This window comes from Sphaerodactylus townsendi, linkage group LG01, assembly GCF_021028975.2.
Source record: "Sphaerodactylus townsendi isolate TG3544 linkage group LG01, MPM_Stown_v2.3, whole genome shotgun sequence".
Classification (NCBI taxonomy): Eukaryota; Metazoa; Chordata; class Lepidosauria; order Squamata; family Sphaerodactylidae; genus Sphaerodactylus; species Sphaerodactylus townsendi.
In genome coordinates this window covers 112,677,998-112,704,779 of record NC_059425.1, presented here as the reverse complement: position 1 = coordinate 112,704,779, position 26,782 = coordinate 112,677,998, and the positions used below count along the sequence as shown (strand labels likewise).

The following is a 26,782-nucleotide window of genomic DNA, read 5'->3' as shown; positions in this document are numbered from 1 at the left end:
GTGGAACCTCTTAAATTTACAGTTAAATTTACAGACTGAAACAGTTTAGGGATTTAGCATCTTTCATTTGGCTTTCCCTCTGACACCAACAGGTCTAAATGGAAGGGTCATGCTCTACTCACTACAATGAAGTCCTGTTGAGGAGTCGGAAAAGGGAACCACAAAATAGAATGAGAAAAGAACCACTTCATTAAAAAAGGAAAAAGGGAGTTGCCTACAAAATGTTCAGGAAGAGGAGGAAAGAAGCCATGGAAGAAAATGGGGAAAGGGAAAGGAGATATCCTGCACTCAAGTGTTCTCAAATATCTATAGCCATCTTTGATAACAGAGGCAAACATAACACATTCAATGCTTCTTCCCATTCCATGAAATGTTAGCAGAGACTGTAAATTGCTGTGGATATCATAACTGATAATAACTTTCAGAAAACCACCATGCGTCTGATGGAACATGAGATATTTCACTCTCAGTCCTGTTTTCTTTCTCTGAAAAACACATTGCTTTGGGGAAACTTGGAACAAATCCTGAAGAGCAAACAGCTGAGAAATATCAGGATTCTCTAGTAACAACAAGTGAATGACACCAGTGTGGTTACGGTTAATGCCCTTTCTTTGTGGTTATTCCCTAGATTGCTGAGGCTTCAAAATTAACATGAAACTAATTACCGTATCTAAGCACTGACATTTTGCATACACTGCTGGGTCATCATAACTTGGATTCTGTGAGTCCAAGCTACTACTATAATCTTGTGAAGAGTTTGGTTGTTTATATTTAATGTGCTTTCTTCTGCCAGGAAATCCCCTGTTCCTTTTCTTATATGGATTTTAATGAACCTAGTATATTTCTGTTCTTTATTTAAAGTGCTGTTGACAACTAAGAACTCAGCCACAGGCTCCCAATATGACCATTTGTAGTATTTTGGCATGAGTGAAGTGGTTGCAATAATGATTTAACACCAGCAGCCGATAGGAAGAATAAAAGACAATCCTCCTCATCCTATAGGTCATCTAACGTACTATGAACAAACAAAGCCATCTTGCATTGGATTATATACTTGCCAACTTGCTCAGAATTGCCATTCAGACTGGCAGAGAATTGTCATTCAGACTGGCAGAGAATTGTCATTCAGACTGGCATATCTCAGGCAGAGATTTATTTCAGTTCTGTTTGAATAACTGAAAAGGTTTTGGGTGACAGTCTCCTATAAATCAATCCAGGAGACTTGCACACCCTCTTAATATTTTGGGTAACTGAGGACCCTTCCACATGTGCAGAATAATGCTTTCAATCCACTTTGCAGCTGGATTTTACTGTGCGGAATAGCAAAATCCACTTGCAAACAATTGTGAGAGTGGATTGTAAGTGCATTATTCTGCATGTGTGGAAGGGGCCTTGGTTATAATGATAGCAGGCATAAAAGCATTTGATTCACTTTGTGTTGAGCAAGAGAAACATTGAGATCACTGAGGCAAGAGTTGTATAAAAATAACAAAGGAAGTTTATTTATGTACAGGCTGTTGTTAAAGAACAGTTCAGCAGCACAGACCTCAAAAGTGTCACAGGATAAGCCTGTCTGAGGTACTTAAACTTCAGCTAGTTATGGCTTCAGACTGTGATTTGAATTTCTTTTAATGTTTTTATTGCTTAGCTATTAGGTCATATCCTTTCACATACATAGCACTCCATCCATATCAGCCTGTCCTTCCCAAGAGTCAGACTAAAGGGTACCAGGCCTACCAATCTCCATAGACACTCCTCACATCAGGGTACTTTGCCCTCTCCCATGTTACCTGGTAGAACCACCCTTTAAAATGGCCACAACCTTCCTGAGGCAGACCCAAACTGACTGCTATTGTTCTTCTGTCCAAAATTCTATTCCTTCTTTGAGAGATGATTGGAGCAGCATTCCCATGGGCAACAGCTAGTTGGATTTTTTTTCTCCCTTTCCCACAGCTTTCTGTCCATCAAACTAGGGACTGCCTCCATGTAAGGAATCAAAGAACTAGTGGATGAGTGGAAGACTGCCTCCATGATCTTATGCATGCAAAGAGTATATTAGAAATATAAGGCAGGTATAAATTAGATGGATTTTTAAAGATAATGGAGTTTACATATTGTGAAATCTGGGCCCCTTTACATTGCTAATACCCAAATGTTAAACTAGAATGTACAATAAGGTGCTTTGGCTTTTACAAGTGAGCTACCAATCTGATGACAACAAATGGTGGACATCCAACAGAAAGAGTTAAAGATCTTATTCACCTTTTTTTGTTGTTGAGATTTTCTAATACTTCTACTTTCTGTGTCAATTTCAGATGTGATTGTAGGCTAAAGATAAATGCTGACTACTTCCCAAGATTTCACAGCACTGACTGCTTAAGTACTCATTGTATGTGTTACCTCTTCCTCCTGCAGCTATTCTCATTGCTTCTTCATTCTTCAAACAGCTGACATGTACCTAACCGGTCACATGGCTGCCTTTAACTCCTCTTAAGCTTCTGCTAAAAATGTGCTATATATAATGCAAGTAAACAAGTCTATTAATTAGTTCATACCAGTATATCATTTTGAATCATGAAAAAGGGATGTTAAACATTCTGCTACTCTACAGCTAGTTTTTAGATTAGGAGCTAACTGTGCTATGCATACCCTTTTCTAAACCCCTAAATAAAACAAATGATCCCATTCATTATTTTACTTATTCTTAGTGATTCTTAGTCACAATCCCAGCATTATAATTCCCTTCAGCCAGTGTTGGCAAATGTTGACCAATGAGGGCCACATGAAAATAGGTCAGGAGCTGGAATCAACAAGATGTTTCAATTACTAATTTGTATAATTAGCATATAATGTTACTTTCCCCCTACAATACAGTTGTTGTGAGCCAAATAACTTTGATATGAACATGGGTCCAATTTTCATATTGCTTGTCATGGTTCCTAGTCCATCCGGGAAGCTTTTGAGTGTGTGTGTGATGTGGTTATCACATTAGCCAGTATAATTTTAAACATGTCAGAGAAACAGCTGATTTTCAGATGGGTTCACTGATGTGGGTTAAAATTATTCAAGCCTTCCAAAGCCACATGAAAAATGCTTCACACAACAGCTTCCTATAGGATTTGGAAGTACTGCTCAAATAATGTGAAAATTGACAGTGCAATCCTTAGGATAGTTAGTCCAGTCTAAGTCCACTCATTTCAATGGGCTTAGACTGGAGTAACTCTGCATAGGATTGAGTGAGTTCCTTGTTCCAGATCTATAGCCAAAATGGACCTATTCTGTCTGTACCAGGGGAATTTATCTCCTCTGTCTGCCCAACTCCCTTTGGGTCAAATCGTCCCTTCCTGGGGTATCAAGGAAGATACAAGCTAACATTTTGCCATCTCAAGGTCTCCCTTCTCTCCAGGTATCATATTCCTGCCAAGAGGTGAGATGGCCATATTATTGTCTGCTAGCTATAAGTATTTGCCTAATCAAAACTTGGGTGCCAGAGGCTGCCATCAACAGGATAAAGGATCTTAAGAGCAATTAACCATTCTCCTGTTTCCTGTCCTTCTTAAAATAAATGTGGGAGTTTCATAGCCCAAAAGTTCTTAATATTGCAATATAGCCCAAAACAGAAAGCATTCTTCCACAGCCACCATCAGAGGCCAGCATTTTTGTATAGTTGTCATGACCCTAGCATCCCAGAAAGGGATGCCACTACGCAGAGACCACTGAGGCTGCTTTTCAATGTTTTAAATGCTCACTCACCTGCCATCTGCTTGGGCCAGAAGTGATGGTGAACTGAGGTAGCACCTACTACTGCTTGCCTGTCCTCTTATTTTATTTATTTATTTTATTATTTCGATTTCTATACCGCCCCCTCCCCGAGGGGCTCCGGGCGGTGTACAACAAATTAATACAAACAAATAAGAAGGCAAACCATACAATTAAAACAACAACGACCTATAAAAGCTCCAACATTAAAATATACTAAATTACATTAAAACAGCGGTAATATCATAATAAAAGGCACCCGGTAAATCCTTTCCTTTAAAACCCTCCCCTAAGGAGCGACCGGGCTCCTCCATAGGAGGATGTAATCTTGATGTAATCGAACAGGGGCGCCATACTCAGCGGCTGGTTGCTCCAAAGGCCCGGCGGAACAACTCGGTCTTACAGGCCTTGCGGAATTCACCGAGATCCCGCAGGGCCCGGACAGCTGGAGGAAGAGTGTTCCACCAGGCCGGGGCCAGGGCCGTAAAGGCCCTGGGCCGCGTGGAGGCCAGCCACATCACAGAGGGGCCGGGGGCCACCAGTAAATTTGCCTCTGCCAGATGCAGAGGGTGAGTGGGGGCATAGGGGGTAATGCGGTCCCAAAGGTACGAGGGTCCCAGGCCGCGTAAGGCCTTAAAGGTCAAGACCCAGACCTTGAAAATGATTTGGAATTCCACCAGAAGCCAATGCAGTTGGCGCAGCACAGGCTGAATGTGATCACGAAAGGCGCTCCCTGTGAGTAGACGTGCCGCTGCATGCTGGACCAGTTTCAATTTCCGAATCAAACGCAAGGGGAGACCCACGTAGAGCAAGTTACAATAGTCTAACCTGGAGGTGACCCCTTCTATCACCCACAGTAAAGCATGGCACTTTGCTTCTCCTTACTACCATATGTTCTCTTGTTTGTCTACTTGCCAGCTGTTAGTGTGAGGAAATGAAAAACACAAGGAGGAAGAAGAGCTGGGGAAGGACCACAGGGGAAAATCACCAAATGAAAGAAAGGCCCACCAAAAACTTCTAGTTCTCAAACTTCTTAGCAGCAAATCTTCTTAGCAGCAAATGTGCAGCAGCCCTAGTGAAGACAAAAATATGACATCAGGGCACAGAAGTATAAACATCACAAATGGCTCAATTTCCTGAGAATATAGCAGCTTGCTGCGTCTTCTTGAGGACTAGCAGAGGTGAAAAAAGTTTCTCCTTCAAATGTTGCTGGGCTGGCCAACTGTAGGGATGTTGAGTATCAAACCTGCACCTTGGCCATTTCCTCACGGCCATGCTGGGGTGTGTGTCGGCATATACAACGCCAACACACACACACACCCCGGGACCATTCACACGAACGGTCCCGGTAGGGGCAGGGAAGACGGCGCAGCGCCAGTGCCAAAGTCGCTCGAGTCGAGCTTAGTACCTTCCCTGCGACCTTCGGGCCGCGTCGCCCAGGTGCCAGGGGATACTTCTGCCCTGCGCGACAGCCTGCCTGAGTCAGCAGGGCGAAGGCCGTCAATCCTTCAAAGGCCTGGGCGACGCACCGGAAGGTCGCAGGGAAGGTACGTCGATCGGGAAGGGGGGGATGGTGCCTTCCAGCCACTGCCGTTTGCACGGCAGCGGTTGGAAGCCGCTGTTTCCAGAAAACCTCGCTCGGGGAGCGAGGTTTGGAAACAGCGGCTTTGCGCCGCTGGGGGGGTAGCAAGGGCGGTGCGGCTGCGCTGCAGCTGTGCCCCCCATGTGAACAGCTCCCTAGGGACGGCATTTTTGCCATCCCTAGGGCGCTGTAAATGGCCCGTGCGGAAAGGGCCCTTGATAATAAAGTTCCAAGGCTTATTCAGAAAGCCTCAGAGCTGCAGGTTAAAATTCAGGGGCATCAGCCTCCACACTGGATGGCTTCTTTTAAAACTTCTGAGCATGTCTGCTGTGAGAACCAGTGTTAACTAGTAACAGTTACTATGCCCTGAAGTTCTCAGGAATTCCTTTAGCCAGTCACTCTTTGTTAACCTAATCTGTCTCAAAGAATAGCTATGAGAATGGAGAACTATGTCCATTTCCTCTGGGCTCCCTGGAAGAACAGCAGGATACAACTCCAGCAGTAAGTTAATTGCACATGAAAATGGGATGCAATGATACAGCACTCACATCTCAACTACATTTATCTAATAGTTAAATGTTCATGATGTGAATAATCCATCTATGTGATTATATATGTGCACCAATACCATGGTGCACATATCATGAGGTTTAATCGGAGGTGTAGTGGGGCAAAATGGTGATGAGGCAAAATAGTGCCCCCTGCACCCCACCCCATATCCTGTGGTAGCTACACCCCCTCACGCTCCGCTTACCTGAGCAGGCGGTAGTCCCGGGCAGCCTGGTGGGGCCTGGCAGGGCTGAGGGGCACTTGGCTGCAGCCTTCCCCAGGCCTGGTGGGGTGCGGCCAGGCCAAGGGGCACCCTGTGGCCGCCCCACTAGGTCATTCCTTCATCCTCCGCTGGCTGAAGGCATGGCCTGGCAAAGTCAGCTGAGGGGGGAAGTGGGAGGATGTGGGGGAAGTTTTCTGCCCCCCACATGACCAAATGGGGCCTGCCCAGGGCATTTGTCCCATCCTGTCCTATGGTAGCTACGCCACTGGGTTTAATATCTCCTGGTATATGTAGAAGAACTGCTATTCCATGTGACACCATTAGGCTCTGTCCTGTCAGGGTCTGAAAGCCTGGTAACTCTATAGCGTTGTTGGTCTCATATCTTATTGCTGCACTCAGCAACACTTTCTTTTGCATCTGCCTTTGGGGCTATGGTTCAGAATAGGGCTGTTAGAGTTTACTGGATTCAAAATAAAATCTCAACATACTTATAAGGTAGATGGGACTGAGAGAGTTCTGAATGAACTGTGACTAGCCCCTGGGCACCCAGCAGGAATGTAGGAGTGGGGAAACAAATATGGTTAACCAGATAAGACTCCACCACACATGCAGGAATCAAACTCGATTCTCCAAATTAGAGTTTACTTTCACTCAACCACTATATCACAGCTATTTGTGTGGGACCGTGCAGAAGGCTTAAAATATTGAAGGAAAGTACAGGCTATTCCCTCTTCAGGGGGAGTCCTACAACATCAATACAAATTAGACTTGGTAAAAGTTAGGTGTAGGTATATATATATTTTTTTAATTTATACTTTACATTTGTACCCCACCAATCTCCCGAGGAACTCGAGGCAGCTTTACATATCAATACATATGGACATATCAATATGGACAAATGGTTGATATTTTTCAAAAGCGGGAAGTAAAACCAATTTTTCTGCATTTGTATTTATAAGAATTCCATGAGTTCTTATTAATACAAGGGTGGTGTCTAACTGTCTGCTGGTTTTAATAGTCTTATTAGGAGAGAAGCCTTCCCCCCCTTTTTTTTTCTTTTTTGCTTCTTTGAGCAGCAGCCTTTTGTAAATCACGAAGTGTGTTTTGCCCACAGTCTACTCCTCACATATCCACCTTTATTTATCCAGACAGTCTAAGGCAGGGGTAGGGAACCTGCGGCTCTCCAGATGTTCAGGAACAACAATTCCCATCAGCCCCTACCAGCATGGCCAATTGGCCATGCTGACAGAGGCTGATGGGAATTGTAGTTCCTGAACATCTGGAGAGCCGCAGGTTCCCTACCCCTGGTCTAAGGAAACAGTGTGTCCTACACCAGTAACAAGAGGAATCCTCTCACTCTCCCTTAATCCTTTCAATTACTATTTATCTAGAGAATACTGACACATAGTGGAGAAGAAAAGAACTGGATAGATTGAATGAAGAAATGTTGCTGGTACCTTCCTTTTTTGACTCTGGAATTCTAGGATGCCAGTCCTCAAATACTAAAAATACAGTGAGTGGATTAGAAGGAAGAGACAGCAAGGTAGAGGAAGAAAACTGTTCATCATCACATCTAAATATTGTGGCCAAAGTATACATAGCATCTTGAAAATGTGGCCACAGAGGAATGAACATTTTAAACAGTAATAATGGCAAAACAGCATGGTTTAACAATTTTTCCTTGGAATAATTCCATGAATTGCAGCACTGCTCTGAGACTGTTAGCCAGAAAGCTGAGCAGCACTGACTGCTGTGTCATTAGCCAGTGGATCACCAGATCTCTAGCATTCCCTTATCTCTCAAACAATTCCAAGCTTCACTTTTACCAGAACTTTCATAAAAAGAAATCTTTGCCATACTCTCAGTTCTATTTTATTAGAAAGTGGTATAGCAAGTGTCCAAGTTAGCACTGGCACTGACAGCAGGACCAAAAGAGCATAATAAATCATCATCTAGTCTAGACTATTGCTGAACACAAACCACATTCATCATGATATTATGGCATTGCTGGCAGCTAAGAGCACATCTTTTAAAAGGCACGATTCAAAATAGAAACATAGGTTTTGCTTTTGGAACTTTCTAGTACTGAGTTAGTATGCATTCACTTCAATTTTATTAAGAGTTAAAGCTTCTTTGCGGTTTTCTTTTTCTTCTACAAGGATTGGTGGACATTCCTAGCAACAAAGGTTTTTTATTTGAAGCTGGAAAAATGCAATTTGCACATGATAGACACACTTACTAGAGTGTGAAGTTTTTTTGAGTGTACAACATTACAGCTCCTGAGTAAGATATGTGCATTAATTTGTGCAAGATATTTGTCCCAAGGCAAATGAAGTTCCACAGTTTATTGGGCGATCATTATCACACACCACAGAACTCATGTGGGTAATGTACAGTGGGGACATTAACTCCACCCTGGGAACTGAGAATCAGTCATTTCTATAATTGGAGCAGTTTTTTACTGAAAGTCCTTTTACTTAGCATTGAAATGTAGCTGCATCTCTGTATATATAGTTTTATTTAGAGTTTGCATTTCTTTGTACATCTCCACTGTAGCTTGTCAAGTTAGTTTTCTTTTGGGAAATACATTTTTTGTATAAGCACTGGCTTATTTAAAATATTTTATACCCCCATCTTCTAATCCTAGCTCTCAAAGAAATTATTACATAACATCAAGGCTGCAGTCTTATAGTTAGTTGGAAGTAAGACTGAACTCAGGGGGAAGAAAGAAGTAACAAGAAAATAAAAACACTGAGTATGCAAGTTGCAGTGTAGGCTTTGCAACTGGAATGTTACATATGCATCTGATTATCTTATTTTCAATTTTTAAAAGTAAAACTTTGTAAAATTGAAACTTTCAAGTAGAACCTGCTTTTTCAGATCTTGACCCTGGAGAGTAATAAGTTTATTGTCAATATATCTCATTCTCAACAAGACCAAATCTGTGGAATCTTAAATCCAGGGACTGGAGCCATGGACAGACAAAACAGATCTTTCTAGAAACCTGAAAAAAGCCCACGTTTGCAGAAAATTCTGAAAAAATACACTGGGTGACTTTGGGCCAGTAACACATTGGCTGATTCCACGCAGACAGCAACCCATTTCTGCTGCTTCTGCTGCCATTTGCCCAGCGGCTGCAGAGGCCAGCTGAGATTGCTGGGATCCCAGAGACAGGAGGCAGCACGGTTTGCAAGGAAACACCACGTTTCAATTCAACTGCACAGTCGAGAATCCCCCCACCCCAGAATCCCCCGACCTACCTGCATGGCATGGCAGCCACCTATTAGAGCAGTGGTTCTCAACCTGTGGGTCGCAACCCCTTTGGGGGTCGAATGACCCTTTCTCAGGGGTCACCTAAGACTCTATGCATTAGTGTTTTCCATGTGTAAAATGGATAAATGTTAGGGTTGGGGGTCACCACAACATAAGGAACTGTATTAAAGGATCACAGCATTAGGAAGGTTGAGAACTACTGTATTAGAGTATCCACTCTAATGGTGGCTACCTGGGGAATCTACTATAATGGTAGATGACAGAAGATGGAGACTGAAAGCTTCCTGCTTGCCATAGTTTGCACAGGCAAGCTGGAAACATTTGCAACCTGGGTTAGAGGGGGCAAGTTGCTAAATTCGTGATTTTCATTTAACCTGGGTTCTGGCTACTAGAACGGGCTAGTAGTGTTTTGGGGGTGAGTTGTGTGGGAACTCTTCCCCCCCCCAAATGCTTTTAAAAAGGGCTTCAACCCATTTTACTTGGCCCATGCAGAATCAGCCATTCTCAACTCAACTTACCTCACAGGGCTGCTGTGAAGATAAAATGGAGGAGAGGGGAATGATGTAAACTGCTTTGGGTCCCCACCATGGAGAAAGGTGGAATATAAATGAAGTAAATAAATACAGCTGAAGATAAGGAGGATAGGCTGTATTGTCGAATAAAGGATAGGCTGTATTGTTGAAGGCTTTCATGGCCGGAATCACTGGGGTGCTGTGTGGTTTCCGGGCTGTATGGCCGTGTTCTAGCAGCATTCTCTCCTGACGTTTTGCCTGCATCTGTGGCTGGCATCTTCAAAGGATCTGATAGTAGGAAAGCAAGTGGATTATATATACCTGTTCGGAGTATCCAGGGCAGGGGAAAGAACCATTGTCTGTTAACAAGTAATTGCACCCTTTACCACCCCAATCCTATACACTCCCTGAACAGCTCCTTTTCATCCAGGTCTCTTGTAGGGCTGTTGTTTTTGTAACAGATGCATGACTTTCTTTTTTGATTTGGAAAATATTAAACTAGGTAGTGGTTGTTTTATGGTCTCGGTGTATTGCTATGCATATAAAGGGCACTGTTGAGTAGAAAGTGGTTGTACTTGGGGACCACTGTTTAGTAATGTGCAGTGATGCCGTCCTAAAAGGACAAGGTTCTAGAGTCACAAATGTGTGGATCAAAGGAACAAACTACTGTTCAGTCAGCTGCATTGATGAAGGCAGATTTCCTCCAGGTTCAGGCACAAGTAGTTTTGCAACTAGATCTCTGATACTTGCTCTGTTACTTACAATTTGAAGTATTTATTGGTTCCTTTAATATTAATCTTCTGCACCTTAATTAAAAGTTTGTAGGGTTCCTGTAGAGAGCCAGGTGGTGCAGTAATTAGGAGTAGCAGACTAATCTGAAATACCAGGTTCCCCACTCCTACATATGAAGAAGAAGAAAAGTTGGATTTATATCCCTCCTTTCTCTCCTGTAAGGAGACTCAAAGGGACTTACAAACTTCTTTCCTTTTCCCCGCTCACAACAAACACCCTGTGAGGTAGGTGGGGCTGAGGGAGCTCTGCCGAAGTGGTGCGAACCTGCTGACTCCCACCACTGCTTCAGCACTCCTCTTAACAGAATGCTATCTGCACAAACTTTAACAAGGTCAGACTGGGAAAAATCTCAGCTGCTGTGATCTTGGTTCCTCTGAGCTAGTAATCATCTCTAATTAATATTAATGAATGGCAGATGATAGATGTTTATTGCCTAAGCAGAAGTGTGCATTACAAAACCAGAAAGATTTAGCTAAAGCTCTAAGGAATTGTCTTTATATGTTGGCTAAATGACAGCGGGGGGTGGAAGGTAGGATTTGACATTTGCAAATGGGTGATTCAGCTACTAGAAAACCAAAATATATCCAATGTCAATGTCTGCTTTCCCTTCCAACAAATAGAACATAGTCCATGAATTTACTAGAGTTTTCCAACTGGCTTACATCTGCTTTACAGTTCCAGAATTAAAGATTTTGGCAAATAGCAGTATTTTGCATTCAATTATCTGTTGTCCAGCTGAAGTACACAAATCACCACATGTTAGGTTAATGATAGAATCAAATCAATGGAATTAATTTCTGCATTTCAATGCAGTGCCTAATTTATTTAATTGCTGATGGGGGGAGGAGGTCAGGAATAAATTGAAATGTCAATCAGCTTGCACTAACCATACTATGAATTCAACATAAGTAACACCTGTAACTGACAACTGTTTGCACCAAATGGATAATATAAAAATATCCTCACTAACAGCAGAAGTTCTCAGGGAGAAAAAATATCTCTATGAGGACTTCTTTTATGACAGAGGGCCATGGAACTGTCATCATAATAGTTCTATGAACTACCAGCACAAGTCGCCCAATAAATTTAATTCTGACTTTTTAAAGTTAGTAATTTCTGCAGGAATAAAGTCATACCTTTCTCATGTAAATTTTTACTTATGTTAAGGCCTGCTGTCCAATGAAGGGAATCAACTAATCACTCTATTCTTTTCACCCAGCACATTTGACAGTAGCTGATTGTGACAGGAGCTTTACTTATTTTGCTCCTCTAGCTTCTTCTATTCTTTCTTTCAATTTGCTGTCCAAGAAATTATCTTGTTTGATTCAGTTACAAACATCTTATTTATTTGATTTTTTCCTGCCACATTTCCTCCAAGACATTCAGATCAACATTCCTTTTCCTCCTCACAATGTAAAATCTAAAGTATAAATAATATCTTTACAATAATCTTGTGAAATAGGTTAGGCTGGCCCAAGATCTCCCAGTGATCTTCATGACAGAAGGAGCATTTTAACTCTGAACTTTCAGATCATATTCTGAAACTCTAATCACTACATTACATTTTCACTCAAATGACACCCCAAACTGTTACAAACACCAGGCCTCAAAATAAGATGGTTATTCTGCTTCATGAATGGACGGGACAGTTTTTTAAATTGTAAGTGGACAGGATAGTTGGCAAGTGCAGAACCTTTCTCAAGGTTGCTTATTATGGGCTTGTCCCAACACCTACAAGCATATAAAAAACTCCCATTTATTGGGATTAGTATGGTCACAGAATATTTATATTTTCTTCACCTTTCTTCTATTTTTCCTTTATTTTTAAGCAGAGCTGGTCAAATTGTGTTGTTGACTTATACTTCTGTGTTCAGAAGAGATGAACAGTCTCGAGGTTGGCACAGGAATGAGCCTGGTTTAGGCTTCTACTGCACTTCCCCTCATGTAGGCAAAACCAATATTGGAGACGCTCTGAAGCTTTTGCTTTTTAAAAAATGTGTCTGATAATTGACTAAAGGGATTGAGAATCATTCTGTATTCCACTGTATTCTGTATTCTCCACTAAAATCAGTTCCAAGAAACTACACAGTGACATTAGGAGTACCAGTATTCCTGCCCAACACCATGTCACTGAGGACTTTTGTAAACCTGCATACATCTGGTGATGATATCTATGATTTTGGTATTTCTGGACAGGAAATATACTCATTGCTTCCATGACCTACTATTGAAAAATATTTGGGCTTGGCCCTTCTTCTTCCACTTAACTAAGTGCCTCTTGCCATGAATTTAGTATGCTCTCCCACTGGGATGCTGAAAACTTCACAGTGAACAGTTTCAGCAGGTGAAAACCCCATGTTCAACATGCATGATTGTTCATCACCCTGTCCTTGGATCTGTCCACCATCTGTCCACTGTCAGCTTTGAACAGCGTGGCTGGGATGGAGTTGTATTTCATTCTGCCTTGCAACCTACTTTTTTATTTGTACTGTAGGTGAAATTGATTTTCTCCAAGAATCATAGAGGATCAGGTTGAGTCATCAGATGACACTGGAGGAGGTAGTGTGATCCCCATAAAACCGAAGTAAAGAAAAAAAAGGTTGAAAGTAGTGGTGAAATAGCTTTTTATCACATTAATGCATGTGAGCCACACAAAATGAAGTAAGATCTTTTAGAAATGCAGTGTTTATAATCACCAGATGATTAGTTTTCATGTGGTTGGTTTTTGATTGACAGCAGAGCCGTGCTCAGCAAGGACAGGTTTGTAGGGGAAGGAAAAAAACTAGAACTCAGACTGTGTGAGAATGTGCATATGTGAAATGCTGCAAACTGCACTGTACTGTACTCCTTGAGAGTGTGAAAAGTAACTTAATTAACAGGCTCAGGCTGCTCATGTGCAGCTGAACAGTCCATTTAGAAATTGGCTCCCTGTTTCAGATCCACAAACTGAACATGAGCCGAACCTGCAGGCATTCAATTCATCCATAGTTTGATCATACTACTGAATAGTAAACAGAATGGCAGATGTGAGGTGTTAATTTGTAGTATTCCACAACCATTCTCATAGTGTTAAATAGGAACCTAAATGTCCTGGGTTTTATTTATTACTTGCTCACTTAATTACTATCCCTTTAATCAGTGCTGAAAGCTAAACTCTGTAAGTAACTGAAGTTTTCTCATAAATGTGTTCGGAAAATTCTTCATCTACCATAAAAAGTAACATCTTGATTTTGCAATTTTTTTAACCATTGCTCCAAACATCTCAAGCGCCTATTATACCTGTAAGCATTCCACTGTGTCTAGTTTGAGGGGGTGAAAAACTGCTCATTTTCCCATGGACAACCAGTACCTGCTGGCTGCTTGGATTTCTTGCAAAGAATGCTAAACAACAGAATTTGGTGTAATCCAGCCTAATGTTTTTAAGAAAGAATGAATACTGAAAAATCACTTTATATATGTGAGCCATGCCTTAACTGTCATGAGAACTGTGATACACCCTTTTATTTTACAAACTGAAAACTCCTTGGGGATTCTAGTGTTGTTGTTTTTTAAAAGGACTCATCCAGACCTTCACTCCTGCTATGTTTGGTATCCATATCCTCACTAAGTGGTGTTGATAGATTATTATTGTAAAGCACAAAGCACGATTTCTATACAGTTCTTGATTATTGTGCCTGCCTGGCAGATGAATGTGTTGAAAGTGACCATCCTAAGTGTACTGATGGTCCTGCACTGTCTGTTAGGAATATCCATTCTGGATATTGTATTCCTATGTTGTAAGGTCTGCCTCTGTTTGCTTCTGAGTGTTTTGAGATTGATCCTGTCCCAAATGCTCTATTGTGATTCTTGTGTGACTTTAGGTGGCAGTTGTGATTCTTGTTGTGACTTTAGGTGGCAGTCCAATTTGTCTGTTAGATTGCCAGTGTCTGGTGTTAGATTGCCAGTGTCTGGTGAAAGTGTTGAAAGGACATATGAAGATGCTGTCTGGGGCATTCACTTATGTGGCTTATTTATACTTGCAAATCATTGCTTGATGATGCAAACATCAAGTAATGAACATACAGGACTTCACTGAGTGTTATGTAAAGTGATGTGGAATTAAATGAATTATTTAATGAAATATTAGATGGATGTTTATAGACTCATAAGTACAAGACTGGATAATATTCAGAAAGCATACCGTTAGAATTCTACAAAGTGGAGAATGGTGCAATGACCTATGCCATTATGTGGATGAATCAGAATGTTAAGCCTTCACATTCGGCCTTTGTCTATGTATGAAAACTAGCTGCTAATTTCAGCCATGGTACAGCAAACAACCATAAACACACTGTTCCTTCTTTGGAGGATTTAAAACGAATAAACACTACATTTTATTTTTTGCAAAAGCCAAACAAGATCAAACTAACATTTCAGAAATTCATATCAAGATTCATTGGGGGTTGTGGATTTTTACCAGAGCAAACAAATGATAGTGGCTGTTGTGGGTTTTCTGGGCTGTGTTGGCTATGGTCTGGTAGTTTTTGCTTCTAACATTTTGCCTGCATTTATGGCTGGCATCTTCAGAGCATGTCACAGCAAGAGACATGTCACTATGACATGGAGAGAAACACATCTCACTATGACATGCCTCTGAAGATGCCAAACTACATAGATGTGGGTGAAACATTAGGGCCAAAGGCTATCAGACCATGGCCACAATCGCCAGTTGATTCTGGCCGTGAAAGTCTTCAAGAATACCTTAATCATAGTCTATTTTTATCGCCATGTCTATGTGTGAGAGGGGGGAGAATATCAGTTCTAATGTTGAGACTCCTCCATGTTATGAAATCTGTGCCTTTAAAACTGTTGATGGGCCGAGTTAAGAGAACTGGAAGAACAAGAGCTGATTTCAGGCTTCAGCAAGCTGCCTCCTTGTGTGTAAACAAGGAAACATGAGGAGAGCCCTCTGCAAGCCCATTCTAAACCTTTATCCACTGTTGCTCTAGCTGTCTTCCTTGTCTTCTCATTGCCCACAACCCCTCAGTAAATCAAGGGGTTACATGGGCTCTAACGTTTGAAAGAGGATGCCTAAAAGCAACTGTGTCAACTACCCATGTTTGTCATTCCAGAGGTCAGTCAGGGCATCAACAGAAACACCATCCGTATCAACCAGAAAATCCTCCAGAACCATCAGAGCCATTTGGACCATCTGGCTCTGGCAATTTATCATTTTAATAGATCCCCAACCCTGCAGAGCTGAGTACCCCTTTAGGTCTAAACACTCAAACAAATAATTATATGCCCATGACAAAGAAATCATCAGTTTCTCCACCTTCAGATCACATGTCTCTCACCCAAAACAAATAACACATTAAGAGTGTGACCTGCATAATATATAGGACCAGTTATATTACCTGAGACAGACTCACAGTGGTCACAGATGCCATGAAATGCTGAGCCTCTCCTGACAGAACAGCCTTAGCATGAATGTTGAAGGCCCCAAGGACAATCAGCCAATGGATCCTTAACATCACTCTAAGACCACTTCTGTCAGCTTAGGCAAGAAGATGTTAGGCAGTAAGGTAAGCGATACCAACAGAATCCTAATCCTGTGTTTCAATATCAACATTAGGTACACAGCTTCAGAACATAAGTGTCCTGAAGGACGCGCTGTGCTAGGACAAGTCTTTATAGACCTTTCTGCCTGCCATACCTATGCTGATGTATCCCCAAGTACCTGGGGAACACAGCTGGGAGAGGTTACCCCTTGCCCAGCCAAGTCTCTATGATACTTGACAGGTATAAGGCACCTTTATGTGTATTCAAATAACATTTGGACCCGACCAGAATGCATTTCCTGTTCAGATCTGCTTGCAGTATTTGGTACTAGAAAGTACTTTCCCCTAGGCTAGAAGGCATTTTTGCTGGGGGGTGGGCGGTATTCTCTTCTTTGCAGCATATGGCTTGGAATACTCTGTTGAGTCAGTTGGAACCATCTGCTCTGAAAGTCTCTTGCTATGGTAGGTTGTTGATTCTGTATCTCTGCACAGAATATACTGATGCCCATATTATGTTAGCAAACCTAGGGGTGAGAGAGATGGGGAATTACGCATGGTTTTGGATGTACCTTGGGTCAGCAGTGTTGGACTGTACTATTTTCTAGACTCTTACAGCACTACAGTTTTGAGAAGGTGGGACATCTTACCAGCATCAGAGAAACCTTTGACATATCAAACGATCTGAAATGTTTGGTTTGTTAAAGGCAATCTTAAGAGGGAGTTTTAAGAGAATCATCACCCATTTTCAAAGTGGCTCAAATCCATTTAATGCAAACATAAATAATTCCTTTTGGTGTTTTTTCACTGTTGTAATATTGTACTAGAAAGTGTTCAGATATCTCTTAGGTGGAAACATCTGTCTCTTATCATGTGTAACTTTTCCTGATTATTTCTCGAAAGGCAGACTAAACATGCAGTTCTGACATAATACAGCATCACATTTGTATTTCTGGTTTGCTCAACTGCCTGCACCAGCTGAATGTAGTCTTTGAAAAGAACAGCATGCATGACCTCAAGGGAGTCTAATGGGAGAGGTGGTATTGTAGAAGGCCCAAAAAAGCTTTTTCAGAGACAAATGTTTCTACTAATTTCCCTGAACTTCTTTGGGACAGAATTTTTCATGTTGTAAATAATATCTCCAACTACCAACAATTTGAAAGGAACATTTCCAGTAAATGTATGTTCCCCACACATCCCACCCCAACCAGTGAATCATTGATTACTGAATGCATATCCCAGCAGCATTTTTTTTCTTAGTACTATTCCTCATAGAACAGAACCATTACTAACTAGTTCATATACTGTATAAATGGAACAGAAAGGGAAGCAAAGTCTTATTATAAAGATACAGCATGAGGATATGCGGGAGTCTGAAGAAAAAGGCAGGAAACAAACATTTGCAAAAAGAGGCCACAAGTTTGGCTGCATCCATGATGCTGCTGATTCTTCTTCATGGACAATGGATGAGACTGTGTTGTGATATCGGTCCATTTCCACCCAAAAATGCATCTCACCAGTGAAAAGTGTTGTAGAGGCAGCTGGTTTGCCTTTCTCCTTCAGTTGTGGCGCATGGCCATTGTGTACCTTAATTATGGGAGGATGGTGTTATTCTTCAAACAAACAAAAATTGGCAAGAGTGAATATATGATCTCTTTTGCACTAGATAGGAGCTTTGGGAGAGAGGTCCTTAAAATTATGTTTTTGGCAGACATTTGCAGAGTTCAGTTTGAGTGTATTTGAAAGCTGGCCCTTCTCCAAAAAATTGGTCATGCTTCTTGGAAATGAGAAAGGAGCTAGGAATTTATGTAACATTGCATTAATGGGATATAGGTGACTTCAGGCTGACCCAGGAGAAAAGAATTCCATCAGTGGTTTTTCATAAGTTGGCTCTTTCATTGCACTTTCCCCATTAGGATTTCTTGACCAGAATTGTGTATATTTTATTTCTTTCAACATATTATATCAAATAGTTTTTACAGTAGGGTAGGCAATGCAAGTCTTATGAGTTATGTGCAACACAGCAAGACTTTCATCTGGCTTATATGACTTAAATTCTGGGTCTGTCATTTTAGGATAGTAGAAGGACTCATCTGGATAAAAGGCTTGGTCAGCTAGATACAGTTCACAGGGCTCACATAGTCCAATCTGAAGCATAGTGATAGCCTTCCAAATTTATTTAAGTCAATAGATTTAGATGGGTGTAACTCTAGTTAGGAATACATTGTATTCCCAAGCTTTAAGAGCCACCCCCACCCCAAATATTCTGATGTAACATTCGTTGAGCATAGATGAGGAGTCAGGAAAGCACAGAGTTATCAAGATAATGCCCTCCTTAGCACATGCTTGCAGTTATTATTAAGAACTTCTTATATGGAGGCACATATTCTTGGTTGAAATATGTCACTTTGCCCAGGGCATAATTTTTTCCCCATTCCTCCACCCCCTGAACCTCCAGACCGCAGACTTTTAAAAGACATCTATTGACTGCCATTCTTGCTTCTTCCTATCAGTTAAGCAGTAAGACACAATAATTTCTGTTAGAACATTTCTGCCACTGTGAATGCCATAGTCATGCATATTTCCCTCCTTAACAACCTTTCAAACAGGCCCAGGAAGCACAAACATTTTACAATGGAAAACATGCATACAGAATGTGATACAGAAGACTAAGAATAAATATAGACTATGACCAATGAAGTTACTTCACACAGTCCTTCTTGCATCAATAACAGGGCTTTCTAGTAAGTCAGAGACTCCTTTCCCCTTGCTAAAGAATCCCAACCCATTTGAGCACATTTATTTGAACAGAATACAAATGATGGGCTTGGATAGCTCAATAGTGCCCCTTTGTGGATTCTTATTGGTAGTTCACTAAAACAGTGTAATCTTCAAAGTTTAAAAAGTTTCATTTTGCCATGATTTGGCAGAAAACTGTGTATTGTAGTGATCACATTTTTTTCAATCAGAGTACATTATCCATCTTACCTGATGCATTGTAAGGGATTTCTTTAACTGTAATAATTTAACTTATGCATACTTTCCCCTTGTCAATAGATTTGACATACAAATCAATATGTAGGTGCTTCTAATAAGCACACTTCATTTTAAAATCTACTTTTCACTAGTTTGATTGCACGTACTTTCCCTATCAGAAACAACACATTTAATGCAATCATTAAGCATTTCCAGCATTTATGTATGTAATTTCATTGATCCAAATAAAGAAAATATATACTTGTGTATACAATGCTAAATCGTATATTCTTAGTGCTACAGTGCCACTTAATTTGTATCACTAATTTATTTATTTATATGTCAGGCCTGTTGACAATAACATTAATCATAACTGCACAAAGCTGTGTTGTTAAATGCCATCAATTGTTTCTGATTTATGATGCCCCTATGCATTAATGTCCTCCAAAACTTCTTATCATTGCTTAGGTCTTAGAAACTGAAGGTTGTGGCTCCCTTTGAACTCAATCCATCTCATGTTGGGTCTTCTCTTTTCCTGCTACCTTCAACTTTTCTTGTGTTATCTTTTCCAGCGATTCTTGTCTTCTCATAATGTGCCCACAGTATGATAGCTTCAGTTTCATCATTTTAGCTTCTAGGAACAGTTGAGGGTTGATCTCATCTAGAACTCGATGATTTGGCTTTTCAGAGGTCCACATTATTCATAAAACTCTCCTCCAATACCACATTTCAAATGAATAAACTTTCTTCCTGTCAGCTTTCCTCACTGTCCAACATTCATACCATACATGGTAACAGAGAATACTATGGTATGAGTCTTGGTCGCCAGCCATGTATCCTCTCATGTAAGAATCTTGTCTAGTTTCTTCATGGCTGTCCTTCCTAACCTCCCTTTGATTTTTTGGTTGCAGTCTTCATTTTGATTGATAATAGGGCCAAGGAAGCAAAAATCTTGAACAATTTCAATTTCTTTATCATCAACCTTAAACTTGAGAAATTCCCCAGTAGTCATTACTGTTGTCAATGTTCGGCTGTAATCCTACTTTGGCACTTTTTGCTTTAACCTTCAGCAGTAGTTGTTTCAAGTCTTCACCATTTTCTGACAGTAATGTGGTGCTATCAGCATATCTTAAACACTTAAAGTTCCTTCCATCAGTTTTCACTTTAAATTTATCTAAATCTAATCCAGCTTTCTTTATGATATGTTCTACATACAGACTGATGAGATAGGGAGATAAAATATAATCCTGTCTGACACCTTTGCCAATTGAAAACCATTTGGTTTCTCCATAATTTGTTCTAACAGTATCCTGTTGTCCAGAGTACAGGTTGCTCATTAAATAATCAGATGTTGTTCCATACCGATTTCTTTTAAAATCAACTATATTTTCTTATGATCCACAGAGGCAAAAACTTTGCTGTTTTTTACAGATTACAATCTGATTTTCTTCTGAAATTCTCTTGTATGCTTCTGTAATCAATAAATTTGCAATAGAATCACTAGAGCCTCTTTCTGTTCTGAACCCAGAGTGAACATCTGGCATTTCTTGTTCCATGTATGCTAACAGGCTTTGTTGAAAGATTTGGAGCATCACTTATACTCATGTGAGAAATTATTGCAATGATCTGATATCTGCTGTAGTCTTTGATATCTCTTTTTTGGGAATTGGAATGTAAATTGACCTTTTCCAGTCTGTGGACCATTGTTTTGTTTTCCATGTTTGTTGGCATATTGTTGTTGAAATTTTGATAAACTCTGTTGCTATTGCTTGGAATAACTATATTGGTAGCCCATCTGCTCCTGGTGATTTGTTTTTCTCAACTGCTCTCAGTTCACCTTTCATTTCACTTTGCAGGTTCTTCTTCAAACGTTTCTTCATGGAAGGATGTCAACCTTTCATCTCTTCTATATGGTTCTTCAGTGTATTATTCCCATCTTTTCTTTATTTTGACCTGGTCAGTTAATGCATTTCCATGTCAATCTTTTAGTATGGCTAACTATGCTTTAAATTTCCCTTTGATTTGTTGGCTCTTGAGCAACAGATCTCTTGTTATTCCTTTTTTGTTTTTCTCTTCTATTTCTTTGCATGGGCTATTAAAATAGTTCCATTTGCCTCTACATGTGAATCACTGGAATGCTGCATTTAGACATGATTCTATTTATGTCACCTTTTACGTTTACTTCTTGTCTATCTTTAGCAATTTTAAGAGTTTCATCAGTCATCCATTGAGGTTTTTCATTTATCTTGGCTACAAGAATAATCTTTGTACATTCTTTTTTGATAATATCTCTATAGTTCTTCTGGCTGACATTCACTTGAATTTAGTAATGCAAATCTGTTTTTTATATGGTCTTTATTAACTCTTTAGGAATGTTGTTCTTTTGCACATGAGCAAAGAAGTTGCAGAAGTTATAGGTTTAGTAAAATGACAGCAAGGAAATGTCTTCCAGGAAATTTTTTGAAGTGCCATTTTAAAATATTGTGCAATTGTCAAGATGAGGGTTATGTACCTTTCCAGTTGTTCTAAGTCCAAAATACCTTGTAGTTTGTGAAAGAAAGCCATGCCAGACCCCAACCCCATTTAGGAATGCAAAGTTTGAGAACATCCAGTTGAAGGGAAAAAATAGCAACATAAAGAAATAATAAAGAAATGTTAATATATCTTGGTTTTAATTTCAGGAAAGAAAAACCGAGAGGAAAGAAGAAAGAAGCCAAAGAGAGATGAAAGCAAGGAAACCAGACAAGAAAACAGAGACCGAGAATCCAGAAGGCAAAACAGAGAGCGGGAAAACAAAAGTAAAATGCAGCTGAGGAAAAAAAGAGTGCAGGATAAACAGCAGAAACTGCACACAATCACCATCAGCACTGTACACTAACAGCCTTTTACCACTGTTCAGAATTTTTGCTGCTGCTATCTCCACCAGATCCCGGAGCCGGTGTTCTTCATTTAAGTCACAAAACAACAATATTATCAGTTATACCTACATCTTAAACAACATTCCAAATAGGTTCTATTATATTCTTCAAGCTGTCACGGTTTATTCAACAGATTGACATGATCCAAGGAAGTTTAAAAAAGAAAACTTCAAGTGAGATAATTTCAAACTGTTATATTATATGCTTCCATACATCTCTAAGAGGCAATTTTAAAATTTTGTATATACTTATCAATATGGTATAAAGTATAGCAATATATTGAATATCTGGGTGGGAAAAACTGCCCTTTTTCTTTGTAAAGTATTTTTGATTTGTTGTTTATGAAACAAGAGACATCTGAATCAGTATCTCTACATGCATAATTGTTCATGTTGCATAAAATTTATGAGAAGGGGGAAACTTCTGAAAGGGCAGTGGGAATTTGTTTTATAGCCATTTCCTATCCGAACATTCTAACCAGTGGTTCCTGGGATTCATGTCTGATACTGCAGACTAATCAGCTAGATGAGTTCTGAAAGCAAGTGGTGGCAGCAGAAGTGGTGTTGGGACAAAGTGGAAGCAATGATAAACACATTGGAGGCTCTTCTTCTGAAGGACTATGGCACTAAGCTATGCAGTGATCTTATCTGCAGGACAGCACAATATTTTCAGGTTCAAACCATGATCATACAGCATGTGCTGTTCTAGGCTTTTTGTAACTCTGTGTAACTTAAATCTACATTTCCAAACTTTCCGTGACTGACAAATCATATTTGTAGGAAAACAAGCACTGAGTTAATAAAGACAGAAAAAATAGACCACAAAAATACACTGCCATTTTTCACTGATGATGTTTCTCTTTTAAACACGACCATACAACCTGCTTTGTAAACAGAGGAAATTGATGCTGTTCTTTAGAAATGTTCTATCTAATAAATGAAGGCCACTTCACCAAATATGTACATTTGTACACTGAGTACCTTATATACTCGTGTATAAGTCGACCCGAATATAAGTCGAGGCACCTAATTTTACACAAAAAACTGGGAAAACTTATTGACTTGAGTATAAGTCTAGGGTGGGAAATGCAGCAGCTACTGGTAAATTTCAAAAATAAAAATAGATATGGTCAGGCGCTATTTGGGGGCCTCTGCCACTGATCCCCCCATCTCACCAATCCCAAGGTCTCTGCCACCAACCTCTCCATCCCGCAGCTTGTCCAGGTCACCCAGGTCAACTGACGGTCACCTGCCGAGAGCCAGGGGCCTGCCGCCGCCTAGAAGAAGGCAGAGGCAGAGAAAGGGGCTGAAAGGAGGAAGGCAGAGAAGAAGGCAGAGGAGAGTGAAGCAGAGGAGGAGGCTGAGAAAGCGGCTGAAAGGGGGGAGACAGAGAAGAAGGCAGAGGAGAGCAAAGCAGAGGCAGAGAAAGCGGCTGAAAGGGGGAAGGCAGAGAAGAAGGCAGAGGAGAGTGAAGCAGAGAAGGAGGCTGAGAAAGCAGCTGAAAGGTGGGAGACAGAGAAGAAGGCAGAGGAGAGCGAAGCAGAGGCAGAGAAACCAGCTGAAAGGGGGAAGGCAGAGAAGAAGGCAGGAGAGAGCAAAGATGGGAGAGGGGGAACGCCACACAAGAATTAAGGGGGACCCTTACTTACGTAGAAGTCGAGGGGGGCTTTTTCAGCACAAAAAATGTGCAGAAAAAGTAGACTTAAACGCAAGTATATAAGGTACATAATATTAAAAGCTAAAGGATGATTTAAGGAAGAGAATTTTTGGGTGCCCCTGCAAACAGCATAAGTATGGTAATAATCTTTGTTATTATCTCTGCCAATCCAAATAGCAGATCCTGAAAAAACTGTCCTTTGGAATAGGGAGGGGAGAGTTTAGTGAAATATTTCAATTTTTGAACTAGATCTTTAACCATGTCTTGATTTGCAGCAATTAGAGCAAAGCTGCCCAAACATGGGGATGGTATCATCCCTGTTTGTGTAGGTGCTGGTGTCAATGCTAGCAGTTCTCATTCAGACCCTACTACTGCATTATTTCATACATCAAGCAGTACAAGAAAAAGTAGTTGGGGAATATATAAGTAAATATGCATACCTAAATTGCACAGCTCAGGACAGAAATATTCACAGAAACAAGCATTGCAGTCAAACTTAGTCTGATTCATTCACTTGCAATAATTCCACCAGGATCCAGCTACAGTTGGAAAAGTCCCTAGAGTAATGTCACCACAAACTGGGTAAATAAATTTTGACTTTAAGTGTCAGAGGAGAAAGGTGAACTCCTTATCTGAAATGCTTCAAGTTGTGAAAGGTAGTGCTCCTTGTTTTAATTTTTCATCAGGAGTTAAATTCAAAATGTCATAGGGTGGGCACAGACACCCTATTTTAAGAATTTAGAGTGCTATGAGGTATCTGTGGTGTTCACAATTATTTCCCCACGCCAAAGCAAGTGTTAATCTCTTGTTATCGTGAAAAGAGTAGCAAGAGCAACAAGACAGACAGTTGAGGGTGGATGGTGTCTATGGGAGCAGCTCATACAGCTGGCTGATAAGAAGCAATGACAAAGACACTGAAATCCCTACATACAGAAATCTGCAGTTGGTCATCTGATTTTCATGTAGAAAGCCATTTGTATGAGGCAGCCACCTTGTGAAATCATATTTCCCCCCTCCCCCCAAAATCATACCAAATATTTTCAGCAATACATTTCCTGCTTTTTCATATAGGACTGTTTCATACATAATGGCCCCAAGTGAAGATGAAGAGTGTGGATGTGTGCAACTGGCTCTTGGTCTTTCCAAATCATCGTTCTTCACAGGGATGAAACTTGGTGTTCAGAACTTGGTCATGCTCTCACTGATTTTTGTAATTACAGTGCATTCTATGTTGGTTTGAGATACTTTACTGTTACCATGTTGGTTTAGCACATCAATTTAATAATAGTTTTCATCAGTTTTAATGGAATACAGCTTTTCCAACCTCTGGTGGTTATCTGTGTATGCATGCATGAACTTTTCCATGCAATTAGAAAAGCTGCAAAAAACCCTGCTGTCCATCATGCAGAGGAACGTATATGTATGATAGTTATGAGTACAGCTCCTCTGGGTATACAGGCCCAGTGGTGTACGGCCCTAGGGACACGGGGTACCCCATGTCTCCGGGCGCACATTTTTTGGTCACATGGGGGGCACCAGATGCCCCCCACATGACCAAACGGAGCCACCAATGGAGCTCCCAGTTCTTCCTTCCCCGGCTGCAGAGGGAAGGACTGGGAGCCCTGGCAGCCAGCTCAGCTTCTTGCCTCCGGCCAGAGGTGCAAAGCTGAGCCGGCCACCAGGTCTCCCAGTTCTGCCTTTCCTGACTAGGGAGGGCAGGACTGGGAGACCCTGCCACGGCTCCTCCTCTCTGCCCAGAAGCCAGGGCATGAGGGAAACTCTCTTCTAGGCAGCGAAGAGGGGCTGGGGCCCAACTCGCGAGTAAGCATAGCTTACTCATGAGGAAGTGGGGCTTACTTGCGAGCAAGCCATGCCTACTAGCGAGTAAGTGGGGCTCTGCATGTGGGGGGGCACCTGAAGGGAGTTTTGTCTCCAGGCGTCATTTGGCCCCGTACACCTCTGCACAGGCCCTTTATGCATGCAATGCTTAACCTGCAGTCAGCTTCACAGTGCAGTCAGCTTCACAGCTTTTTGTTGATGTTGTTGTTTAAACAGGACTCTCCTGCTGTGAAATGACCTCAGCTGAACCTATCTCCTATTTAACCCACCTGTTCTCTCTGTGCATCCTTCAGCGGTGTGTGTGTGTGTGTGTGTGTGTGTGTGTGTGTGTGTGTGCGCGCGCTCTCTGGTGCCTTTTTCATTTGTGCCATCTCGGTTCTAACATCATTTTTCTAGACCATATACATTTCATGTAGATTCCATAGATCTACTGCTCCAGCAAAAGACCAACAGTGTTGTACTAAAAAAAAAAAAGTGAAGCAAGAAAGCGCTTCCAATTGCTCTGAATTGCTGCCCTGAATAGTGGAACTGCTGTTGGTTGGGTGCAGGGAGTGGAGAGAGTGAGAAAACCTGATGCAAACCAAATCCAAGCTATCGCCATTTGCTTTCCTTGCAAAGAGAGATGAAAAGTCCACAGAAGTTTCAAAAGCCGTGGAGATTATCTGATCTGAGGTTTGATGTGTTTGGGAGAGGGGAAAATGTGTGTTTTACAGAGAATCCAACTCGAAGGGAATGTATACTCGATCCAAAGGAGACCACAAGTGTACAAATGGCCATAGTGTTCTATAGAAGAATTTTGTGTTTTGGATGGGGAAAAGTTCCTCTTTGGTGGGGCCCGCCTTTGGTGGGAAGTTTGAATAAACACCACACTTTTGACTGGACCAAAAAGGTACTCTGCGTTTCCCAGGAACCCCTTGAACTATGAAAAAGAAAAAAGCAAGAGTTTCAGCTCTATTCATGAGGTGGGTGCCCAACTGTGTTGTCCCACCCCACTGCTTCCACAGAGGCTTCCTGGAGTTGTGGAGAGGCCTGCAAAGAGAAAATGCCTCCCTGCCACCCAGCAGCCTTTATGAGGCTTTTCTGATGTAAGCCATTGTTTTCACTGGCTTAAGTCTGAATTATCCACCAGCAGCAAATGACCTGGAGGGAACTGATTACAGTCAGCT

The 26,782-nt window shown here is 41.1% G+C and overlaps 1 protein-coding gene across 1 annotated transcript in view; it reads left to right on the top strand.

Annotated features, from left to right (window-relative positions):
* RSPO3 (R-spondin 3) overlaps positions 1-22,948 on the top strand; it is a 56,539-nt gene extending 33,591 nt beyond the window's left edge. Inside the window, exon 5 of the mRNA XM_048491223.1 lies at positions 21,885-22,948. Coding sequence (XP_048347180.1) covers positions 21,885-22,081 — 197 coding nt within the window. The 3' untranslated portion in view covers positions 22,082-22,948. The remainder of the gene's footprint in view (positions 1-21,884) is intronic.
* Positions 22,949-26,782: the final 3,834 nt, after the last annotated feature.